Source organism: Anser anser, assembly GCF_964211835.1.
Source record: "Anser anser genome assembly, chromosome: 6".
Taxonomy (NCBI): Eukaryota; Metazoa; Chordata; class Aves; order Anseriformes; family Anatidae; genus Anser; species Anser anser.
Window position 1 is genome coordinate 22191431 of NC_139726.1, and position 26188 is coordinate 22217618.

General features: G+C 41.8%; 1 protein-coding gene across 1 annotated transcript; it reads left to right on the top strand.

The window, feature by feature from the left end:
• The first annotated feature begins 5860 nt into the window (after positions 1-5860).
• Positions 5861-14691, top strand: CDCA7 (cell division cycle associated 7). The gene is made up of 10 exons (XM_083842520.1): positions 5861-6015; positions 6848-6973; positions 7355-7465; positions 8764-9015; positions 9450-9527; positions 10256-10444; positions 10828-10968; positions 11414-11563; positions 12115-12251; positions 12571-14691. Exons 1-10 carry the CDS (start codon positions 5995-5997, stop codon positions 12599-12601), a joined length of 1236 nt encoding a protein of 411 aa, XP_083698646.1. The 5' UTR covers positions 5861-5994; the 3' UTR covers positions 12602-14691.
• The last annotated feature ends 11497 nt before the right edge of the window (positions 14692-26188 follow it).

The following is a 26188-nucleotide window of genomic DNA, read 5'->3' on the forward strand; positions in this document are numbered from 1 at the left end:
GCTGTGGCTGTCAGAGCTTACACAGGATCTGTTTGTTCATTTTGCAGTGTTTGGAACCGGTTCTCCTGGGAGTTGTAAGAGTTGCCTGGTGCCCTCTGGATGCCAGACATTGCAGAAAGCTTCTGGTGTGACCAGCAGTATCTCTCCATGGCAGTTGGCTCTTGGCTGCCAGCAGGTTGGGAGGGAGGAAGCTGTGCTCAGCTCAGGCAGGAAGCACAGGTTAACCTCGGCACCATGGTCCTTGGTTTCTGAAACTGTAAGGGCTTCCCCCACCTGCTGATGTGCTCGTAGCATGAGGGAAAAAAAATGACGCTGAGACTTCTTGCTCTATGTCAACAAACAGTATCGTTCAATTTTTTAAGCATGTCTATTTTTAACTTTTTGTGTTTCCCATATACCTAAGGATATGAGAAAAACAAAAAAACTCATGATATTTAGCCTTTCTGGACCATGCCATGCAACCTGAGAGCGCAGCAATCTCACTATACCATTTCCTTTTCTTCCTGACATTAACTGCTGCTGTCTCAGAGAGTATCTGCTTGGAAGTAAGTAGTCACTGCAAATGTTTGCAGTGGTCCTCCCTCTGGCACCAGGTACTCAGCAAACCCCATTCCATGGACCACCTCTCCCCACCTGCTTGAGCAGAACTGTAACACACCAGGACTGATTCCCTGAGTCCTGACAAATTTGGGCAGGCTAACACGATAGGTTTGGTCTCATCTGATGCCCTTGAAACCCAATATTGTTTGTTTTTTATAGAAAATATTGTCTATTATAATTTTGCTCTTCCTAATGCACTGCCACTGAATGTTTTCTGGCAATGGGCATCTGACAGCAGTGCTACCCTCTGTGGTATGCACCAAGACCCCATGCACTCACCATGAGCTTGCTAAGCTGATTTAAGGAGGAGAAGTTGCCCAAAGCCTCTGCGTCCTCCTCCATCCCTACTTGAAGCAACGATCCCCTGCTGGGGCTCCCCATACCATGCTCCTCCTCCCCAGCCAATGCTGCTGAGGAGCAAACCCTCAGCCCCTGATATTTGCTGAGGAGCAAATATCAAGTATTTTAGGGTCTTCTGTAAACATGCTGCCAAGAATACTGGGCCTTGTGTCAAAGATGAACACTTGAGTTTTTTGATTGTGCTAGTGAACGCACTTTGACCTAATTATTATTATTATTATTACTTTAGGCTGGGAAAGACAGACAGTTGCTTCTGTAATTGTGGAAAAAACCCAAACCGAGAGACCTCCTGACATCTCACTTCACTTAAAATGGAGCCAAATAGCTGTTCTACCTCTGAAAATTACATCTGACAACATTATTTTCTGTATATGTGTCCACCATAGAAGGGATTTTTACATAATTTTCTTATCTAATGAAGTGCCAAAGCTTAGCAGTTCAAGCCAGTCTGTTGCAAAAAGTTAGAGGTTATGGAGGAGAAGTCTATTATGGCAATAACACTAATAAGGGTCTGCCAAGATCGTGTTTTAGTAGGTGCAAACACAGGGCATTTGAGATGTACCTCCCAGAGGACAGCGGCAGCACGGGGTGGCTGAGAGCCCCGGAGGTCGGTGCTTCCTCTGAGAAACTTGATGAAATGTTTGTGCAGGTGACGATGGCTGGACTACACACAAGGACATGGTGCAGCACAAAGTGGCTTAATACACCTGGGGCTCAACATAACAGATTTATTTTCCTGCCTGGGCAAGAAAGGTCAGGGATACCTGCAGCAGAGACAGAGCATTTTCCTCACGCTGCGAAAAAGCACATGAAGGGCCTGAAACCTTGAGGTGTGCCCTGGGGGGGCCTCCTCCCCGTCTCCCTCGCCCCCTATCCCGAGGGAGCTGCCAGGCAAGCAGTCCCAGGGAGAAGGCGATGCCACTGCCTGTCCCCCCCGGCCCCCATCCTCTCCCAGCAGCCGCCTTTTGCTGGAGGCTGGCGGAGGCGACGCAAATCAACACTCACAGTAAAGCTTATATAAAAAGGGCAAAAAAACAGAGTGCAGTAAGCAATTTTGATTATTTTCTGATAGCCTCTTATTTCCCACGGTTATGCATTTGCAGAACATTTTGTAAGCAATTTCTTTATGATGTGACTTAATCTATTTTGTATTTTCAAAGGGAAATATAAATCGAAGCCCAAGAGTGAAAGGGCTGGGATCTTGAGCTTTTAAAAGTGGCTAGTGCATATTAACAGCAGCCACTTTTGATCAACAATTTTTTGCTATGTATTTTGTGGAATGGCTACAGGATACTCAAATGAGCATTGTAATTACACTCCATAATGTGCATCACAATGCCCTGGGCTCCGAATGATCTGTTGCGACGTGTACTTGGAATAATCATTAAGATTTCTATCAAAACTGACCACATTTCAGCCATACTCTGAGGGTGCTGATGAATGCAGGCTCCTAGAGGCATTTATCAACTCGCACTTCTTCTCTCCCTGGGCTGTATTTATTCCTTTGGTTTTCCTTCTCTTATTCTTTCCATTTTTATGGCCTTGCCAGTTTAGGTTGAAAAAACATGGTATCAAATAGGACCAGACACGACCACCTTCAATTCAGCATGCAAGATGTGTTTGCACCCAGTTTTTACTAATAAGGAAATTGCAGCAAAGCACAAGGAGATACAAACCCATTAAATTAAAAAGCAAAAAAAATATATTTTTTTCTTTGGAGAGAGGAAAAGTAATTGCATTGCAAAGGTATTTTGTGGCGCTGGTACAGGTGGTCTTGGCTATGAATTGATTATACGCACTAAGTATTTAAATTCACTTTTTTTTTTTTTTTTTTTTACAGATCCTGGTTCTACATATCAGAGCACAACGTCAAGCTAAGAAAGCACTTCATAAAAATTTTTCTCCAGCAGACATGTAGAGGTCCAACTACAAATTAAATCTGCAAAAGTGGCCATCCTCCTTTTTCTGTGTAACAACAATAAAAAGGTTTCTGTATTGCAATCAATAGCAGGCTACCTGATTATGTACCTTATTACATCTTGTATGGTAGTGTTAGCCACTGGAGGGTGACATCTGAACAAATACGTATGCCTGATCAGATCTTTTACAGAAACACACCTTTCATGAGAGAGAAAAACAATTAGTGTGTTATAGGTTACCGATTTACAATTTACATCATAAATCAATGTCTGATTATTTTAATGCAAAATGTTTTTAGCTTCATTTTATTGCACTAACGGTTTTAATAACACACTATAATTTGCTCGGATGAAGAGGTGATTGGACAGCTCTTACAGAAATTTTTAATTACTGTCATTAGTGGCTGCAATCTTATTCTTTTCTGCGGAGCTGAGATACGTTACTGCTTTGTGCCACAGGTACTCTGTGGTCATGAGAAACTGTACTCTCCCTTTCTGCTGAAATACTCGTGCTTAAAAGAAATTAAAAACCAACCAAACAAGGAGCATAAAGTGCACTGTCCATAGTTAAGACTGGCAATGTGTAGCCATGGATGTGGCACCGGGAGTGCTGTGGGCAGAGAGAAGAACATCACTGCAATGCCGACAGCCAAAATCTGCAGGGCGATGTGGAGGACAGCTCCCTGAGGGACCCAAGGTCACATTTGCTCTTTCTGACAATGGAGCTATTGTTGCTGGAGGCCCATGCTCTAGCTACTGGTTGAAGTTCCTAATATGTCACCACTTTCGATTTCCCTGGGCAGATGCAGAAAGCATTGCATGCTGAACCTAATGCACACCCCTCTGTAATTTCAGCCGATTTCCTTAGCAGATCTTCCAAGTGCTGCTTTCATGTACTGACAACTCATTTCAAGGAAACCCGAGATTTTAAAGCAGACTTTTTCTTGGCAGCACCCCAGGGGCGAGCTCGCCAGGCAGTCCAGGGTAGAACAGAGCTGCCAAGGGGACACAGGTGTCCAGCAAGCATGCAGACAGAGGTCTAAGTATAAACCTGCAAAAGTGGCCATCCTCCTTTTTGCTGTGTGGCAGTGAGTGTCCTTTTGGGGTTGCAATCAACCTGGGGCTCAACACAGAGATTTATTTTCCTGCCTTAGCAAGAAGGTCAACAGCCCCTCACTGATCCCCTTTGCCCGCCCTGCCAAATGGATTTCAAATGTCCTGGCCAGTTTCCTCACTAAGTTCCTGCTCTGGTTGATAAATTTTAAAGCCAATTGATTACATATGTTGCTTGGAGAATGCTGTTTCCATTAAGCATTAAATGGAAAATTAGCTGCAGTCTGAAGCATGGACTCAGCTAGCCCATCAGTACTCCATAATATTTTATACGATGCTCTTAAAAGCTGCAAAGGTTGGTTATTTTCTAGTAAAACCCTGACACAAAATGTTGATAAGAGCTGCCAACATTGAGAAACGGGATCTCTTTTTCTGTGTACATAGTCTAGTATTTGTAATATTTTTTTTTTTCCTTGAAGAAGTAACTCCAGGCTTGGGAGGCACCCCTCTGCTCCCGAGGGGTCTTGGCAGGACACCACCTGGGAGGCAAAGCTCCGGGAGCACCCTGTGTGGGATCGTGTGCGGGCTGGTGTCTGGTTCTCACCGGCTGTCCCTCACAGCCTTTTGTGTGCCGTGCAGGTAAGTGTGTAATTAGGGGCTTACTGAAAATGGAGATGCTTTCACATGGCAGCTTGCAGCACGCCCACAGAAAATATAAAACCTCGCTGAGGGCTCGTGCGCTCCAATGTGTTGCATCCTAATGACAGGCTCAGGCCTGGGGGCCGACACGTGGTCCGCTTTACACGGGCATAGGTCTGCGTGCGGGCCACACGTGCGGGGCCTCCTTCCCTTGTGCCCACTGACAGGGGATTCGCCTGCTGCCAGGAGGGCTCCTGGAAACACTGAGAGCGGCAGCCCCGCTCCAGACAAGGATAAAGGGAGGATTATGGCAAACAGCAGAGACAGAAATCCTAAACAGCTTCTTCGGGCCTCTCCCGTTCCTATTGCTGCCAAGTACCGGCTGTGCAGGCCTTGTTGTGCTGTGCGTAGTGGCTGTATTGGATTTAATGTGATACTGCACATGTCACATAAAATGGTTTACAGTGACTGGAGATTTATTTTCCTCCAGCCTACCTTAAAGTAACATCTTGTTCGCAGAGTAACACAGCCAACTTTTTTTCCCCTAAAATCCTATCGCACTGCTGTCACCATCACGTTGCTCCGAACGCTGCATGGCACTGGTGAACCAGCAAATAACCCAGCAGCTACAACAGCAATGCAGGAAAGCCTGTGTGCTGCTGAGTGGGATTCTGCACGGCCTGCACGCGTGTTTGGTGTTTGCCTGCTGGGCAGAGGCTGCGGCTGGAGGGGCCCATGGGGCACGAGGGGTATGCAGAGGACCTGGGGGCTGCGGGGACGTGGGCCCCATCCTTGCTTGGGTGGGGATGTGGGGGACATGTGGTGAGAACAAGCCTGGCCCTTGAAAACTGGCAGTTGTGTGGTAGTTTATTACTATTACTATTATTATTATTTTATCATCATCATCATCATCATCATCATCATTTTATTATGGTGTTTTATTATTATTATGGTGGTTTTTTTAATTAATTATTATTATTTTTTTCATACAATGGTGGACAAAAAGCACTGGTTTGGCATGTAAATGGAAAAAAAAAAAAGAAGGAAAAAAGAGGCGCGGGCACCACGCGGGCTGCCCGGCGCCTCCCCTCTGGCACACGCCGCCCCCAGCCCGGGAGATTTTCGCGCCACACGGCCAGGTCCTTGCAGCTCCACAAACCCCACACATCCAAGGGAAAAAATAAAAAGAGGGGGGGGATCCCCGCACCGACCCCTCGGGGAGAACACCTTAGAAAGGCGGTGGTTCCTCCCCCCCCCGTAGGGTTGCGGGGTCGGGCGCGGGGCGCGCGGTGCCGCGGCGGTGCGGGCTGCATCTGCCAGGACGCGGGCGCCGAGGCGGGAAAGGCGCCGGCAGGCCCCGCCCTCCCCGTCCCCGCCGCTTTGGCGCGAACGTTGAGTTCCCGCCACGCGCCCCGCCGCCAACATGGCTCCGCCGCGCCCGCAGGTGGGCGCCGCGACGGGACGGGACGGGACGGGACGGGACGGGGGCGGCCGGGGCGCCGCGGGTGGGGCACGGGCCTGGGGGGGGGCCGTGGGGGGCGTCCCGCGGGGGGCGTCCCGCCGCTCCCCGGCATGGGGGGACGGCACCGGGAGCGGGGCGGGGGGCTTCGGGTGTCTGGTTCCTGCGGTGGTAACGTGCGGGCTGGGCCTCGGGACGGCTGGTGGGGGTTTGGGTACCCGGGCGGGGTGTAGGGGGCCCCGGGAAGTGGCTGAGCCCGACAGACGGGGTGTTCCGTCCTGCTGGTGGAAATTGACGAAGCTGTCCGCAAGAGTAGTGTTAAGCCCTTAATTAAGGGGTCTTAGCTAATTCCTTAACAGCTATAGCGTGCTTGGTGTGTGCCTTACCTTCGGTGTAATAGATTAGAGCAGCTTTCTAGAGAGGCTGCTTGTGTACTTGTACATCTCTCCATCATTGTCTGTAATGAGTGTGCTTAGAGCATGCTGGCAACATGCGCGTAACAAGTGGAGAACAATATGATTTTTGTGTGCGTTTCTACCTCATTGCAGTCATAAAAAATATTTTTGGATACCAAACAAAACTCATCCATAATAATGATCAGAAATGTGTGAGAGCAGAACCTATTCCCATGTCTAGCTTTGGGAATACTTCTTGTGATGATGATGACGATGATTATGCTGGTGTGAGATGTTTTGTATCGTGTCCAAGCGTATTAAGAATTCTTAAATGTTTAAGACTCCTAAGCTTCAGTTTAACGACGTGTCTAAAAGCTTACAGCTGGCTGCCCCATTAATGGTGTTGTCACTGTTCTTTACAGCGCCGAGGATGCTGGGGAAGGAGAAACTTCACGGCGTTCCGAAATACAAAGCTGATCCCCATGGAAACGTCCTCATCCTCTGATGACAGTTGTGACAGTTTTGGTTCTGATAATTTTGCAAACACAGTAAGTACGGTACAAGAACAAATAAAACTGAGTGTGCAGTGCTGGTAAAGACCCGCATGTTTTGTGCGTGATTAAAGCTGTTTGCTCTGTTTACAGTTTTGTATGGTAGTTCTAAATCTGTGCTATGTGCTGTAATTTCATTTCACTGTTCGCTAGTGCTTCTAGGTGGTAATTGTTGGAAGTAGATTAGCTATTTATTCTAGCCTTTGAAATGTCACCTAACCTAACATGCCTGATAATTTGCAACTGCAGTTTTGAAACCACTTATAAATCCCTTAACTATTTTTTTTTTTATTGAGAAAGCTGTTTGCTTGTATTGCACTTGTAAGTGTGAATTATTTTATGTACAACTAAAGTTAAAGGATACTTTATTCTCCATAGAAATGCAAGTTTAGGTCGGATATTACAGAAGAACTGGCAAAAATCTTTTATGAAGCCTCTGATGATGAATCCTTCTGCGGCTTTTCAGAAAATGAGATTGAAGATGCGTTGGTAAGACAGTTGATTTTGGTTGGCAATTTTAAATTTGAATCCTTACACATTCTTAATCGAAAAATAATGGCAACTTCAATTATTGTCAGAAAGAACCATAGTTTCATTTAATGTAATATACCGTCAGTCTCAGTAGCCATAGTTGCATTTTCTTCTTGTTCTTCAATGCAAAATGTTATGCTAGCTCACTGACTCCAGCAAACCTGAGAAAAATCTCTGTGTACACTGGCATGCATTCAGACCTGCACTCTTACAGTGTAACAGGAAATGCTGTACTGCTTGAGAGCACTGTAGAAATAGTCATAGGTGGTGACATCCTGACTTCAGTACAAGATCAGGTTTGTAAGTGTTACCATGTTTGGCATAAAATAAGTTTCTGTTGTAACTTTAGAACCTACTGAGGAATAAACTAGGTTAGCATCTGACTGAAAGGAGATGTGTACTTGAGTTAATGCACAGCAGTAAGGAGAACAAGTAGGAGACAACACTAGAATAAATATGTGTGAAAAAGGAATCAATAGCTACACTTAAATGAAGAACCGGGACCAAATATGTGGTATAATAAAACCCCATGTAAATAAGAATTGACATTTGAGACCAATGAAGACCTTCACACTGAAGCAGGATGTTTATGTCTAGGACCAAAATATGACTCTCTTACCGAGTCTAAAACTAAAAGCCTATCGGAAAGTGGGCTGTTAACTAAAGAAACTATTTCTTGTCTTCATCGGACCCTTGATTCTTGTAGAAGTTCTTATCAAGGTATCAGAACTCAAAGATAAGAAATTGCTGGAGTTTTATTCATCATTATTTAATTGACTAGTGTTAGGAGGAAGTTTTCACTTGCTAGCAATCTCACAGTATCAGTGATAGATATCCTTCACAGTTTACAGACTCGGTTTTGACCTGTGATGAGAGCTGAGTAATGTTTTTGGTTGTTTTTTTTTTTTTTTACAACCAAATACTGTATGTTGAGAAATTGAGCCCTTAAAATGCTATTCTTTCTCAAACTCGCACATAAATTATTTTCACTGCTAGGCCTGCAAGTGACAGCTTAAAATTGCTGCAAGTGAAACAAGGCTTTTTTTCTGATGTAGTACAGCGTGGCTGTCCTTGACAGTTTTTTGCCTTTTTAAAAATTAAAATACACTAGAGCATAGGACCAAAAGCTTAAAAACAAAAGTGTGTATTTCAGCCAGATTTCCTCTTTTACCGCCCCTAAACAAAAAATGGTCAAACTATGTAATTGCAGACCAGCTCACTTGGATTTGTATGCTTCTATTCTGATTTGTTAACAGAAACTGGAACCAGATTCAGAGGAGAATGATGGAAGTGCTGAAAGTGAGGTAGCTCAAGGAGCGCGGAAACACTCTGCTCCTCTAAAAGTAGCTATGAAGTTTCCACCTCGAAGATCGGAAAGGAGGAAGGCTGAGATGGAAAGTCTTCCTGAAAAGCTGATGCCTGCTCCAGATTCAGACTCTGATTCTGAAGAAAAGGGCTCTGTGTTTTTAGAAAAAAGAGCTTTAAACATCAAGGAAAACAAAGCAATGGCAAGTACTCAGTGTCTCCCCCCATTTCTCTCATTGACCCCCTGCCTTGATTCTTGGGGACCTCTTTGGTTATTCAAATTAACTCATAATGTATTCACATAATTCCCATTAGAGGAATTTGTATTCCTATTATTTAAATCTGATACTTTATGTTTGCTGGCACATGATAATCCATAGGCTAAGTCCTTTAGTAAAAATCCTAATATTGAAGGCCTATTCCTGTTTAGGCTTGCAGCCTATTAAGTTCAAGTGTTTTCAAATTACCTGCAGTCTCTAGAACATAAAAATGAGACGTAAAAGTAAAAAAGTTGAATGGCTATGCTTCCTGCAAGTAATTGTACTTCGAGCCAATTGCCCTAATCTAACAGTCTGTAGTAGCACATAAACTCCCTTTTAAGGCTCTGTTTCCTTTTCTTTTTTCCTTCTATTGTTAGCTTGCAAAACTAATGGCGGAGTTGCAAAGTGTTTCTGGTATCTTTGGTGGGAGAAGGTCATTGCCAACTGCCAGTCAAGTAAGTATTAACTTAGTGTATTTGCTTTCAGGTTTCTGGGTCTCAAATTCTTGAATTACAAAAAAGGACTCTTCATTAAAAGGCTTAATAAACCCTGGACATCAAAGTCCAGATCAGAATTGCACGTCTGCTTTAGTAAACAATACTCATTGTGCAATTCTCTGTCGATTTGGCACTGTATGAATTAATCCATTCAGTTTTATAAAGGCCTAGGTGACTCCACTGGCCAATAAAACCAAATGAGATGTTGTATAAATGCCTATTTATAGAAAGGCTGGAGATGAGGGGGGCGGCCAAAGCCTTGAAGCTCAAGTCTGAATATTCTGTGACTTTGAAGCATTGGAAAAAGAAATGTTTTGTCCTTAAAGTAATAGGGTTGTGAATCAGCAATGAAATGGATTTCATTGCTAATTTATCTGTGAGTTGTGTGAGGATGGGAGTAATGATAAAAGTGGAAACTTCTCATGGATATGGGTTCTGCTGCTGTGTGTGGGAATTACTGTGTATCTATCTGCATGGACACAAAAAGATGCATTTGGCTTGTTCTCCGCAGCTGGCAGTACACTCAAGATGAATTTGCCTAGGATGTTTTTTACCTTGTGTTTTCTGATGGTTGGGGGAAGAATTCTTTTTTTGGGAAAGAAAGAAAGCAGGCATGTCTTTTGGAGGCCGAATGCATAGTGGTGACAGGAGCTGTTGCTTAATTAGGGGCTTTTAAATTTTACCAGGGGCCAAAGCGACTTCCAAGACGTTCATTACCTAGAAGTGCGTTGAGGAGGAACCCAGATCGAAGTTCTCGGCCTCACACAAGGTCCAGGTCTCTGACTGAAGGTCCTCCTACTCCTTTACCAGAAGAGGAAGATGATGACCGGTACTTCCTAGTGAGAAGAAGGACAATGTCTGATGAATACATGGAGGTAAGTTGAGGTTCTAGTTCTCCAGCTGCAGGTTGCTATTGAAGTTGTTTTTCTATCCCTTCAAGAAAATAGAAATTCATTCAGAGCACCTTATCCTGGATGAATTGCTTCCTCTGTACTCAAGCAGAAATTAAGTGTGCTCCAGTGGCATCTCACTTGATCTGTCACCCTTCAGATGCTAAAGCAGCGTACATATTGAATGTCTTTGCAAATCTCTCTCTCTCTCTCTCTCTTTTTCTCTCTCTCTCTCTCTCTCTCTCTCTCTCTCATTTTTATATAGAAAGATTATTTGAAACTTTAGCACTGGTTTGAAGATTCCCTTCTTTTTTGTGTAGAATGTTAGCTGAATCTAATCCTGACTATTTTGTGTCTTCATTATTCAGCATGATGCCCAGACTCCCAGGAGGGGTCACCGTGGTGCCATGGCTCTTCCACACATTGTGCGCCCGGTTGAGGAGATAACAGAGGAGGAGCTGAATAACATTTGTGGATCTGCAAGAGAGAAAGTGTATAACAGGGCCATGGTAAGTATATTCCGACTTTGTGAAATGCATACTTCTGCGAAATCGTTTGCCTGTTATTCCCTGCTTGGGGTTTAGCATCAAATAGAGCAGACTCCCCTCCTCACTGATAGGAGGGATGTGATTTTGGGGAGAAATATGCCTGAGGTCTTAAAACGTCATCTTCTGTCTTTCCCTGAATTTATAGAATAGCCTTTACCAAGCCAGTTGGCTTGCTTGAACCCTGGAACAACCATAATACATAGGCAATACCAGCCTGTGAAAGTGTTTGTTAACAGGCACCTAAGATGTAATGTTAAAATAGTCTCTATTCAAACTTGTGAGGTGGCTTTCTGTTCCAGGATAAGCACTGCTAACTGCCAAAGACTGCTTATTAAATGCTCTCTTTCCCTAACTAAGGAGTTATTTTTAAAGTTTTGTTTCCTGAATTGCTTTCCCCATATTGTAGGGATCCACCTGTCATCAGTGTCGCCAAAAAACCATAGATACCAAGACAAATTGCCGTAACCCTGATTGCATAGGGGTACGGGGCCAGTTCTGTGGGCCATGCCTCCGCAATAGGTACGGGGAAGACGTCAGAACAGCGTTGCTGGATCCGGTAAGACAGTTCTTAACGTTGGCCTTATTGTGCTTAACTTGAGCAGAGAAGTACATTTGTTATACTCATAGCTAAAGAGTTGCTTGCGGTGCTGTCATACATAATGTGTTCTTAATTTGATTCAAACTGAATGACAGAAATAGTTACTAGTTACGTGGTTCTATTTACAGGAATAAACTATGAGAGCAGAGAAGCTGACAAAATATTCTTATATTTGAGCATCAGAATAGTGTTCTCTATTTTACCTTGCATTAGTGCTTAATGTAGTACAGAGAATTGTATTGTGGACAAATTCCATTGCTACTGTGGGCTATGGAATTGGTGCAGGAGTTGAGCAGAGCAGAATGCTGCCTGTGGTTATGTGCAAAGAAGGCAAAGGAGAGTTTAATACCTTAGAGACTGAAGAGTTTGGACTCTTCTGTACTGGTGACTTCTGCAGCACTGATGGTCACTGTAAAACTAAGTGGGAGCAGTATCATCTTTTAAGTCACAGTTGTGAATCATGTCTGGCATTCCAGCTCAGTTAAAAAGGATGTCTCTCTTTCGTCTAGACCTGGAGGTGTCCACCGTGTCGTGGAATCTGCAACTGTAGCTTCTGCAGACAGAGAGATGGCCGATGTGCTACAGGTGTGCTGGTCTATCTGGCCAAGTACCATGGCTACGACAACGTCCATGCCTACTTGAAAAGGTAAGCATGCTATTGTGTCAGTGACGTGGCTCTACTCTAAGTGGGATAAGTAGCTGAAAGCTAGGGGAGAACTTTCCATTCACATCTGTTTGTCAGGTAGATGTCACAAGACTAGTCCACATTGTCTTTGGAATCGAGGATTTTTCCAACAACACTTTTCTGACATGTTTGTTCTTAACCTAAACAAGTGGTATATTCACTCTGTCTTTTTGCTTTTAACATGACCTGTGTTTATTGTCATGACCTCCACTAATGTGTCTAGAGGCTTTCCAAGCAGTGGTTTGCTATAAACTAACACAAGTTTCTACTTGTCTTTCAGTCTGAAACAAGAACTTGGAATGGAAGACTGAAGCTCTGATTGCCTTTAAATTACGTACTCTTTCACCAGTGCCATATTATTGCCTACAGTGAATCACTTAATCAAATGAGATTACAAAGCCAGTGCCTTTGTTCCCTCCCCTTTGGGGCAAAAATAGTGTATCTCAGTGCAAATCACACTTGGAGAAACTGTTTAATGAGGGGCTTTGCCCATAGGCCATTGTTTTCTTTTTAAACAACTTTTGCAAAACAGAAAGCCAGATAGCATCAGTTCTTGCTTTCATGCCAACAACATTTTTTTTCTGAAAGAAGACGGGACTTTAAGCCATTGGAGTTCTATTCATGCAGTAATCTGTGCTGCAGGTTTATTTATGCTTTGAAGTTGATCACAAAAAGATAGAGATGTTCTGAACATTTCAGGGCATTGTTCCCCACAGAACCAAGCAGGGAAAGGTGTGTGCTTAACTCCTGGCCAACTTCTGCTGCAATAGACTCTTACTGAACATAAATGATCAAATGGAAGCTAACAATTCTCTAAAACAGCAACTCATTCTTAAGTTCAAAAAGGAAGCCCTAAAGGTTGCGGTCGAGCAGTCTCCAAGCATTAACATTTGGTTTTATAGAGTACTTAAAGTGCACATTGGCCATTTTGAAGGAGATTCTTTAGCAAGTGACTTAATTGTAGCAGAAGCAACTGGGGGTAGGCACTTTTGTTCTGTGTTTTCTCAGATGAGAGGAGGCCACTGCTGAAAGCTTCCGTAGCACTGCACTAGAGTTGTCTAGTGATGACAGTAATCTGAAAGTGCTGGTATGCATCACAGTGACCACTTAAATTACTGTTGTTTTTTTGGATTCTCTTTTCCCTGCTCTTGCTGCCAACTGCAGACTTGCTTCTGTGCAGAATCAGGCCAGGTCCTGGCAAAGGAGGATGCTTGGCTAAGTAGAGGAGTAGTGGTTTGTTTGGCTGTTGACCAACTACAAGCATATTAAAGGTGGCAACTTGTTGAACTCTGTCAGGAAAAGGGGCAATGACAAACAGTCATTGGAATCAGAAGCCTTAGTTTTCTTTTACCTATGAACAAAATGAAAAAGTAAGGACTTCCTAAGCTACAGTCCAGCTTAAAGTGAATGACTCTTTCACTTGCATAGAGCTTCACAAACATAAATAGATAATGTTCTCAAAAGACATACCCTGGCTGTGGTAACAGATAAAGAAGAACAATTGATCAAAAGGCTTTTAAAAATGAATAAGAAGGGAGATGTAAAGGTTGCGTACAGTTTGTGAGCACTTATAAATGTGATTAGTGCTGTGGTCTCCTTAACAGTCCATCCATACTTCTATTTGTATCTGGCTCCCTGTGATCGCAGAAGGGTATTTTGCGTGATGTTAATGAAGCACAAGTACAGCAAAAACTGAGCTGAAGAGTATCTGGTGTTGCGTGGACAGCGTCTTCTATTCTACAGCAGTGAGTGCATAAGGTGCCACAAAAATAGTATCTGGAGAACCACAGTGTATAATTGCGCTTAGTTTGGTAATGGAAACTACTGTATAAGCTTTGTATAAGGTTTAGAATGCAATGTTATACGTAATGTACAGTTGAATAGTAGGGAGAATCAGCTTGGATTTATTGAGCACTAGAACTAAACATGGCTTTTGACCCCTCTGCTTGCACAGTGTTTGTACTGTGTGTGTATATAATGACCCATGATTTATACCTTTCTGGGAACTAGATCAATGTGTGTGGGAGGGGGAAGGGAGAAGAATTTGGACACAAGATACTTATGTCTCAGACTTGAAGATCTGTTTCATAAATCATCTGTGCTATTGAAAATCTCCTGTCCTCTGTTTTTGTAGCGTGAATAGGTGTGCAATCTAAGGTGGAGTGTGATCTACCCTCTAGGTACATTTCATGAAGAAGGAACTCTAGAAGTACATGTTCTGACAGATAAAGAGTGATTTTTCTAATTGCTGGGCTTCCTTTCTGATTGCTAGAGCTTGAAAGGACTGTGCTAAAAGCAAACCCTTGCTTTGTATCCTGGAGACTGCTGTATTAAGATTTTTTTCATCTGCAAAGCTGTATGAAGGTTTTTATTTTGAAAATAAAAAATTTCTGGGTTAGAATTTCTTGCCTCTTAATTGTTCTTAAAAAGCCCGTTACAGCTGCACTTAGTTTTTACCACTTTTCAGATAAACTATTGCATGTACAATTGAGAAGTACAGGAGGCGGTTACTCTCTTCATACATGGAGGAGCAGCGTGACTACATCTTTCTCTCCCAAGTCCTGTGTACCTGAACTGGGCTAGCTTTGGTAGTCGTGCTGTTTGAATTGAATTGTCTGATAGTTAATGACTAACTTGGGGTGATGGAAATACAGTTACTGAGTTCAGGCAAGATGCAGATGTTCAGAACCTTCAGCGTTTTTTCTTCAAGCTAGATATCTACATTCATCATGAGATGGAGAGGACGATATAGTTTGACACAAGTAGAAGTCAGATGCCTGCTGCTCCCCCCCATTAAGTTTAGAGCTGTGTGTTAAAGCAGAGAATTAACCAGGGACCTTCTCTGCAGGCTGGTAGTGCACAAGACCGTTTCTCATACTTCTTGCTGGAGTCACTGTAGCTTCGTCTAAGAGAGCAGTTAAATGAGACTATGGCAGAAGATTCCACGAAAATTGTACTGAGATGGTGGAAACAGGAAAGTGATCGAGCAGAGTGTCTGAGCTGCCCATGAATACTCTCTAATGGTAAAATCCTCATTTCATTACTATCACCAAAAGCTTTGTACAGATGTTTACCTTTCATCGCCACTGGTGACATGAGAGAAAATTTGTATTTATGTAGTGTGTTAGTTTTAAGGTTTACATGATGCTGAGGTGTCTCAATCCAACTCTTCCCCCCAAGCCTCTGCACCACAGCTGCTTAAGTATTGTTGATGTTAACCTGACAAAGGACTCATGCTTTATATCTGCAGCAAGTCGGTGGCAATTTAAGATACTTCATGTGGAGAAAAGTCTAACTATTGGGTAGTTTTGAAAACAAAGATGCATGGAAGCAAAATCACTGGAAAAGGAAGAACAGAAGAATGAAGCTCATGCGTGAGGTAGAATGACTTAATTTATTATTGAAAAAGGCTGCATGAGTTGATTCCCTCACTACTTTCAGCTCTAGGGCAGGCGATCTTGCATCTAGGTCTGATAAAACTTCCAACTTTTTTCTAAAACCTGTTATAATCATTTATAATTGCTAGAAAGGATTAGTAGGCAAATTGCACTCTTAAATTTCTTGGACCTTTGTTCCTTGTGCGTTCTTAGGGGTGGATGGAAAGGGCATTTGTGCCTATGAAACACTGCGAAGTGATAGTACTAGAAGGGTGACCAATAACTCCTTTTTAATGTTAAATATGTAAATATAACCTAAAGCCTGCTTATGAGTCAACTATTTTTTCACATTGATACAGTATCTAGAGATGGAACTGGACAATTTTCTCCTTAATATCAGAAGATTCTCTTAAAGTAATATATATTAATATATATTTTTGGTTCTTCCCCGTCTCACTTTCTTTTTAATTTAACCATATGTTGAAGTGTTAGGTCTCCTCAAGTGTATTCCCTTGAAATAAGGATTTTTGTCTCTTAACCTGTGAAGCAAAATGTATTTTTCCTTGTGTGTAAGCTACAAAAATAGCATTAAAGAATTACTTCACAGACTGCTAAATAACATGCGCTGCACATTCCAGAGCAGCATGTTCTGCTGCTTAACAACAGCTACATTAATGCAGGGAGGTGCAATGCAAATCTAAAAAATACACATCAGCTTTGGAAACAACTCCCTCTGCCTTCCCAGCTTCATGGGCTAAGATACCTTTTATTTGTGTGTTTAAAAAATCTTATATATAAAGAAAAGGAAGGATGTGATACTACAAAGCATACATAGCAGCATTTGCTCAGGTAGGTTAAAGGGATCAAAAAGGGCAAAGCAATTGCATCTAGTTGGAGAAGAGCTATGTGCTGTAGGTTAAGGGAGTACAGCTAGCTTTGAAACCTCACCTGTAAGAGGCAATGTGAAGGCGTAGTTCTCCACATCTGATGCATTTGGCAAGAGAGTCACCCACTGACCTCTGCTGGCATAAACCAGCCTGTTCTCTTAACGGCGTTCTGCGAGTGCAGCTCTTGCATGGCTAATGGCATAAGCTAGTATAGAGGTTTTGGAAACACCACCTGCTGTTCTTTAATATTCTTGGCCATGCAGCTAGAACAAAGTGAGTAGAAGGATATAGCTTCCTCTGTCAAGTGTAGGCTGACTAGTCTGTGGGGTCCTGAACTCCAGCACCACGTAGTGCCGTGCAGTGTCAGAGAAATACATGAGTGCGTCAGCTCCAAGTGTTATGTGAGGGCATCACCACATCGTGCTTAGTTCTCACCCTTCTACCAAATAAGCCCGGGACCCCTAGGTGGTGCCTCAAAGAAAGAAAAACAGCCACTCACCCTTTGGGTGAAGGGGAGTGAAAGGTGGGTGCAAGCTGTGAACACAAAGGTGTAATGGTCAGTGCTAGTGGTAAGGGTCTTGAAAGTAGAAGGGGGAGGCCAGGACAGGAACCCTATGGTGACTGGTATTTTTAAGAAGCTGTGGATACTGAATTTGTATGAAAATGCCTAGAGGACGGAACTACAGGCATGTTAAAGATCTGCTTGCTACCACCAGTACAGGCTTCCTTCTGACTGGAATTGAACCTGCTCTAGTTGCAAGGGTGACAAACAGTTCTGTTGCATTTAAAAACAAACAAACAAACAAACAAAAACCTGCACAACCAGAAGACGTGGTATGGTCAGGATGGAGTGGAAAGGTATTGAGTCAGTCTGCCTTTTATTAGTAGTACTTCAGCAGTATTTCTCAGTGCTGATTGCTTAAAGTAGAAAAGCTTAAATCAGTTGAACTGTAGATCCTGCTGTGTTGAGCCCTACTCATACAATCTTTCCCCTGGAGTATGTCTGCAGGTACAACTTACCTGCTCCTGAAAATGGAAACAAAATGTTGCTAAAATTATAGCTTTGTGTTTGGGCTCAAGTTAGCTTTATATCCTTATCTGTATGTTAATATCATTGCAGGCAGGGAGAGCGAAATTGTGTCCTAGGCTGTGTGAAGAGGTTTAAGTAACAGAAGCCTATGGTAAGCATCCTCATACTGTTGTAATCGCATACACAGTAACAAAGCAATCCTACCAGCACCACTTCTGTTGGCCTTGTTTTACTTCCTTTTAATTTGAATGCCCACATGAAAGTGGTATGTTTGCGAATTGTTATATAAACTGGGCACGCACAACTGACTGCCACGAGGGCTGGGGATGAGAAGGCTCCTACCAATATCAAAATTCATATATCCTTCCTGAATATCCAAGCAAGCACCTGTTTGAAAACAAAACAACTGTAAGACTATATTGGAAATTAACAATTTTAGAATTCAGAGTTATGTAGACATTTTCTATTACATTGTATAGCTGAGGTAAAACAAGTCCAATCAGCGTCAACCATTTGGTTTGGTAACGTGAAGATCCACTATCTTTAGATGTGCTCTGAAGTTCCAGATCTAGAAGCCTGGTTATGTTACTACTCAAATGTGAATGAACTTAAGCACTCTTGCACAATTCTCTTTTTATATAGCTTATTAGCAGAATTTAGCAGTAGGAAAGATCCTATTTCTTAGTGCTTTTGTGGTGTGGGTTTTTTGTTGTTAGGTGTAGGGGGTGGGGTTGGTTTGGGTTTTGGGTATTTCTTTTTGAGCCTGGTTATAATGCGAATACAAGTGATAACAGTGAATCATCAGGGAAAAAAAAGCCCTTTGGAAATAAGCCAGAGTCAAATTCTTTTCTCGTGCTCTGTTCAATCTGCTTCCTCTTTAAAAGAAAACTTTCACATTAGCAGAAAAATAAATGCTTAGCCAGAGTTCTTTTTGTGTCCCTTTCAGCAGGGAGAAGGGGATGAGTGTGCTGAGCTCAATGCCCATGCTGGCTTCCTCCTGCCATGGAGAGTTAACACTCTAAAGGCTTTTTCTTCCCCCTTTATTTCTGTTTTCATTTAATTCTTATGATAAAGTTTCGATGTTACATTTTTGGTATTGGAAACCAAGCACAGAGTTTTGTTGTGAGGAACTGACCTGCTTTGACATAATCCCAATTTTCTCTAGGAGAACAACTTCTAGTTTTCAAAGAGTTGCTGGGGCTAGAGAATAGCAACTGTGCTACAGACCTCTTGAAAGTAGCTCCAGTAAATAAGTAAATACCAGTATCTATGGTAGCTGTATGTCCAATACAGCATACAGATGCAGCGTTCTGTCAAAGCCTTCTGGTATCACTATAAACAAGTCACCTTTTCTGCAGCTGTTAGACCAAAACACCCTTCATCCACATATCTGAAGGCTGTTAAAAAAATAAAATTAAAAAATTAAAAAAATTGAATGTTCCTAATGTGATCATAACTTACTTTTTATCAAGACATACAGATTTTCCATAGCAAGGAGTAATGCTCTTTTTTTCCTTGCTTACCTTACAGGCACGGATGGTAGACAGCCTTTCTCCTTGCAAGCAGAGTAAGTCTATTTCTTAGTCTTAATAAGTACAAGGTAAATTTTAATGGGCTAAATTTTGCATTATAGCTGAAACAAAGTAGTTGAAAATATTGCAAGCTATCAGGTGCTGTTTTCTTTCTCACATCTTTTTTCCAAAAGGTCTAAAATGCAATGTCTAGCATGTGATTTTTTTTTCCCCAGTTCTGAGGAAAAATTCTGCTGATGAGATGGACAGTTTGTCTGATACCATGCTTAGCTAACTTGCTAACTAAGGCTGCCTGAAATTTAGCGTCTGGTTTTCCCTGTATACATATCACATTATACTTTTAACATTCTGGGATCTATAAAGAGACTTGATTCTTGCAAGTTCTTAGGGTTCCCTGCCATGGAAAGCTGTCAGCCTTGCTGGAGTACCCTTGTTTCCCATATGCCATGGCCTGCTATACAGTATGCAAGGAGATATGTGGATTTTGTAAAAAGGATTCTTAGACATGTCTATGACAAACAACTCAACCTCTTCCCTGTAGTTAAAAACACCTAAAATCTTTTTGTGTCTCAGTTTCTGAGCACTATTTTCCTGTTGTTTGCTAGCCATCTAAACCATGTCAACCTTATCCCTCAGAAAATACAAGCAGTTAGAGTAGGAAAGATGCTTGAGTGGTCTCACCACAGTAGCACGGGGCACCTTACTATTACTTTTCCCTGTAGTCATACTGAGTTCTGCAATACCATGTTTAGCATGTTTCTGAGACATGGAATACCAAAAATGCAAAGGAAGGGAAGCTGTCTTGTAGCTGCCCTTTGTGCAAGGCTCATTGAGCAAGTGCCACCAACCTCATCTGGTGAGACAGGTGAAGTTGCATTGTGTTCAGCAGCCTACCTGGAAGCACAGATACTCATCAGCTAGTGTTGATGAGACTGAGGTTTCTCCACACCTGTTGCAACAGAAACCTGGGTACCAATGGGACTTCATGAGAGCAAAGGTTAGGCGTCATGAAATACAGATACTCTGGACTAAAGCAGCAACTAAGGTGGATCTAGTCATAAGGTCCTGTGCAGAGTTAATTGCCTGCAATTTATTCAGAGGTAGCGTGTGGGGAGTGTGTTGGTGATAGTGAGGCTGTTTTGGTGACATACAGTTATAAATCAGTAATTGCACTGTTCTCCTTCCATTGAAATTTGGTGGAGTCCAGATCAGAGTTCAGCCACAGTGAAGAGACAGTGGAAGAAATGGAGCTAAAAATCTCAAGACTTCCCAGGTTTCCGTAAACTAAGCAACAAAGGGAGAAAATACAGCTAATTCAAAAATGTCTATTAAAAAGAAAAAAATAGATCCTTTCAGTCATACCAATTGCCCTCAGTGACTTTGGGTTTGCCCACACACCTTTTGCTCTTACCTTAAGTGAAAGACTCACTTAAAAAAAACAAAACTGCACAGTACAGCAGTGCTATTTGCTAATGTAGATAAATTTACTTAAAGAAAATATTGAAGTAGTGCAGGAGCTATAGAATCAGAGCTATATAACATGGTACCATGTAGCTGGAGGTGCAAAAACATATTTAGATGATCGATATTTCAAGGTTTTTGTCCTGATGCTTAGCTTCTCTGATTTATATCCTAAGATATTGCCAATGGGTGCCTTTTGTTGCAGTTTTAAGAGGTTTATGTGTTAAAATCTGCAACTGCTGAAATAGGAATAAATGATGCTGGGAAGTAAAGATAATTTGCAGCTTTCATTTGTAGTGTAGGTTCACATTCAGCATATCGCATATTTTTATATTTTTCTTTAACCCGTTTCTTCTGATTATTGCATCTAAAAGCAAATGAAACATAAGGCATCACCATTTGTTCACAGGTCACTTCTCTGAGATAAAATGCTTTGTTATATCCTATTAATACAGCCTAAATCTTTTTGTGTCACTGATTTGCAAACAAAGCAGAAAGACTGTAGCCTAAATCAGGCTGCTTTCTTGAGGGCTAGGAGACATACACACACTGGCTATTCCTTGACCTCCAGACAAACCCCTTATCTTTGCTAATGTGCATTATTTTACTTTTTGCAACAGATACCCCAATTTTTGTTTTGCCATCTGCTCTGCTCCATGGCAATTGACACTTCAGAGCGTTGGCTATTTATTACTCCCTAGACATAGATAGGAATACAGTAAATTCTTTATAAAATAAAAATCAATACTCACTGACATACTGCGTATTGAAGAAAATAATTGTTTATGGCACTCAGCTTAAGCTGTTCTGGTAATCACGTTGAAAAATACAATATTTATTCATTAGATCAAATTTAATGAGGCCTCCTGGCAGTAATTATAAAAATTACTGTAGCAGTAAATTACTAATGAGTTGTGATGTGCTTCCTACCTGTGAGGAAGGACTGGGGGTTGAAAAACCTGATATCCAGACAACGCTAGGGAGGGTGAGATCTTGAGGCTAGGAGTCATGCTCACAGCAGCGCGGAAGTTGTTCACTGCACCTGAATGGTAGGAAGGAAAAAAGAAAAAAAAAAAAGCAGAGACTCACAATCAGGAGTTTCACTTTAAACAGGCATTGAACTCTAGGTTTATTTCGAAACCAACACATATAGACAAGGGAACAATGTCATCAATGGGGGGAAGAGACTTCTTTGCTGTATGTGCATTGTCCTGTCTACAAAAGCAGCTGAGGTGACCTAATTTACTCAGGTAGATCTTGGGCTAGGGATAATTTCTTGCTTTCTTGTTGTTAGAAAGTTTCATGGAAAACACTGCAAAAAAGATGATGTGTTCTTAGTGCCCTTAAATCTTCAGAACAGTCACCCAAGATGTGGAGCTAAGACAAAGGTTGAAATCCCCCACCAGTTTGCTTTGATGTAGGGAGTTTGACCCAGATTTCTTTCTTCTTCTGAGACAAAGCTTTAAGGAATGCAGAGGCTTTTGGTAGCAAATGGTCCACAGTATGAAGGCATAAAGGTGTAGAAATGGTGCTACTTCTGTAAAGCATCCAGGTTTCTGCTGAGTACAAGGTGTTGCTGCAACAGGAGAGCATAGCTAGAGAAAGCAGTTCTGCAGCATGCTAAAATTAATGCACAAGTGAACTGGCATATAATTATGTTTCTGTAACTTGAAAAGGTTGCCGTGGATTTGACATGGGGCCTTCAGTGTTGTAAAGCTGTGAATAGGCTGGCTTTTAGCAAATTTCTGCTGCAAAAGATTGGTCCTGAGTTCAAACATCTACCCAAAATCAAGTAGAAAAAGGTTATGAATTCTAATCTCTCATAGCTCTTACATATACATATACAGAGGCTTAAAGAGCAGTGGGTGGAAAGTCTAGCACAATTAGTCTCTTCCGGATGCTGGTATGTTGCAAAAAAAGGGACTAATGGGGCAAAGATTCTTTCACAAGCTTGTACATGTGAAGCCGAAGGGGAGAGAGACATGTCCCTCTGCCCTTTAGTCATCTACATCCTCCCCTTAAAGAAGCAGAAATTCAGGTCGATCATATATAACCTACTGCCAACTTCTGTGCAGAGGTGCTCACTTTTCTGAAGCTACAAGTTCCTCAAGCTTTAAGGGCTCCAAAGAGTCGAGTATTGCAGTACTGAGCCCAAGACCTCGTGGCATTAGCCTTGCACGTTGATAAATGTATATGCTGAAGAATATGTACAGCTGGGTCTAAAAAATTCTTGGAAGAGCTTCAGTACTTTGGCTAGTTCACCTCACCTATCTTGTTATTAAAATAAGGCTAGGGGCGATTTTGCTTTGATGTGATTAGAAAAAGCCAGCATCTCGCTGCCAACCAGAAATTAACCTTATCTAACAGCATTCACACAAAAAACACAGAGGCTGCTCTGCCTGTGCTGTTATGTCACCACGATAGAGCTAATGCAGTATTGCTGCAGAGGAAAAAACAACCAATTTTGGCTGTGAAGATGATATCTCGGCTGCTGAAGTGCTGGGTTCTTTTCCTAGTACTGCCACATGTTTTCTCAGTGACCTAAGGAAATTCAGTCTCTCCCTGTTTCCCTTTTTAAAGCATGGAAATCCTCTACAGGCTTTCCCTTGCAGTCTGGTCCTGTCTGGAGGAGGAAAAAAAAGTTGTTTTTTCTTTTTTTTATTATTAGCTAAACTGAATTTGGCGATGGACAGATGTTCACTTTGCATACAGCTGTGCTGGCTGAAGATGCATTTTTCTGTCTTTCTGGAGCTGTTGTGAGGCAAAATTAACACTGACAGAAAATTCTGTGGTCTTCAGATAGAAAACACTTTAGAAATAGAAGATATTGTAGGTTGGATTTTTGGAATTGCTGTCAGCCACAGCTACGGCTAAAATCAGTGAAAAAGACAGAGCCATGCACTACAATAATTTACATGAATGTGGTTTTTCATTAGTGGCATAGGAATCCAGATCAATCTGTGATAAAAAACACTCAGGTAAATACAAAAGGTAGATGTGGTGGAATTTTTTTTTGGGGGGGGGGGGGGGGGGTGTGCTTTTTTTTTCTTTTGTAAAGTGTGGCATGTAGGTCTGAGGACTTATGCCCAGAAGGCTACAAGCTTTCCCCCAGGCTGGCTGACTATTGTCTCATAATGCACAATGGGTTTTTAGTTGGTATTGTGAATTCTTACGTAATCTTATAGTGGCAAAATGGAAGCAATTTGCCTAATGTTTCTTCTTCCACACCTATGAAAATAATTTAACTTGGGGGGGGGGTAATGCTGTGGAACTAAGCCCCAAAACTAGGTAATGATGAAGCTTTTAAAAGAGAACGTCTCACAATCTGACATAAGCAGTAACACTGTTGCTGTGCGCTATTACTATAATTAAATTACATTATGCTATTGCATTAAACTTAATCCGTCAGTAATACTGTACTTAACAGTAAGATTTTGTCACATAAACATTATGAGACTTTAAACTTCTGCATTTTGTCTTGCAAACTGCAGGGAAAATACAGAAATTGGAGCAGCAGAATATAACATGAAAAGCTGTAGCAGTAGAAAAAGGCCAGCTGGTTCAACATGCCAGTCCTTTTAAAGCAGGTAAGCTAAGAGTGTTAGAATACATTTACTAAAAGGTTGGAACATGACGTGTGTGTGAGGCGCCTGTTATTACTTTGAAAATATTAGATGCCAATCTAAACTTTTTTTTTCCTGAAATTCAGAACACATAAGGTTAAATCAGAAGCTGCTGAGAGTAAACTGTTAAGAAAAACATGCAAATAACTGAAATGAAGCTGCAATCTTTTCTTTGAACAGAGCCAGAAAAAGAAGGAGGCTACAGATCACTTAGACTATGATCAGTATAACAGGGCAGCTGATCAGAGGGATGCAGCCTTTAGAACAATGTTAGCTCTTGCAGACCCAGGAAGCAGAATGGTATTTTTCAAACTGAAGATTTTGCTTCCATTGTAACAGATCAAACCATCATTTGGACCAGCAGTTCCCATCCTCTCTCAGCCTGGTAAGCTGTTGTACATTTATTTTGGTGCGAGATCTCTTCTAAATGGGTTGCTGTAGCATACATCCACATCCTGTTGTACAGATATCCCTTCCTCGCTTTTGTAAAATAGAGACAGTCTTAACTGTTCCTTTTTATTATCAGGAACAAATACTTGGATTTTAGCAAAAATTATTGAGGAAAAAAACAAGCAGACTTCTGACCCTTTGCTTGCATCTCCTAGGGATATCACAAAAATGCCTGCTATAGACGTATGCCACACTACTGTGACATTTACTATACTTCCTCAATTTGCCATTGCCTTTAAGTATACACCGTACCACCTTGGTGTTCAGAACTTGTAGTCTAATTGTGCATGCAATATCCATGCCTAATGAATAGCATGGCAATAGAATGGCCATACTATTCATTAAGGATTCAGAATTTATACAGGGGTCCTCTTCTAGCTCCTGGGGGCAGGAGAAGGATGAAAACATGAGACATTATTAAACCTTGTAAGACTGCCACCCCTTGCCTCTGGCAGACTCGGGAGTGGGACTTAGCCTTTACAGGGAGGTTATCATCCATAATACATATTTACGCTCTGTCCATCGTGTATAAGAATGCTCTCAGTAAAACTTAGAAAAGGCTATAATAATACTTTGCACTTCTTTGTTGCCTTTCATCACAAGATTTCATTGTGCCTTTAAAAGCTTTCATTAACTAAAATTCACAACCCCATTGTGCAGTAACTGTGCATTAACACCTCCACCATAAGCAAAATACAGTTCAGAGAAGCAAGGCTGGTGTAAGTGGTTTAAAAAGCTGTAAAGAATGGGGGGGAAAAACCTGGAATTGATTACTCCCCCATCTATGTGCTAGCCCTGTGCTTTCTATCTAAAATGTTTTAGACTTGGATTGATGCTATAACTGCACTTCGCTGCATTTTTAAATGCTGATGTTTGCCAAATTTAGCATTGTTTCAAAATTCTCAAGACATTCATTACCAGGTTCATTTATTATCTGCTGAAAATCTATCCTTTGATAACTGGATGCAGATGTAGCAATGAGTGTGATATAATTGCCTGTGGAGCTAGGTATGCGTTTTTCCTATTGTTAAGCTACAGGGTCTTGTTTCCCCAGGATGTGTATGACTTGTGAATGCCGGTTACATACATTCCTGAGAAGAGAATGTGCCCCTAAAGCTACAATGTCCTTCGTGCATAGCCTCCAATCCTCTACAAAGCTTACATTTCACAGGTTTCAACAGTATTGGTTCTTTTGGGATCAATGAGAAACTCACCACCCATCTCCAGTATCTCTGAATTACAGAGCAGAACCAGATCAAACACAGAAGAGTTCCCTCATTTATCCTGCCTCTGTAATACATCAGAGTGTGTGCTGCATTCATTTTGTGTAGGCGGACTGGTGTCTAATGTACTCTCTGAACATATTTATAAAGGATTAACCTGTGCCTGGTATTCCTAAAAACTGATTTAGTTAAAATACATATTTTATTCTACTTGTATCAACCATACAAATCATTCCTGTTTAGCTTTGATATTAGTCATTTTTGCTGGAGTGTAATACACTGTGCATTATCACTAGTCCTGCTATGTATGACAGG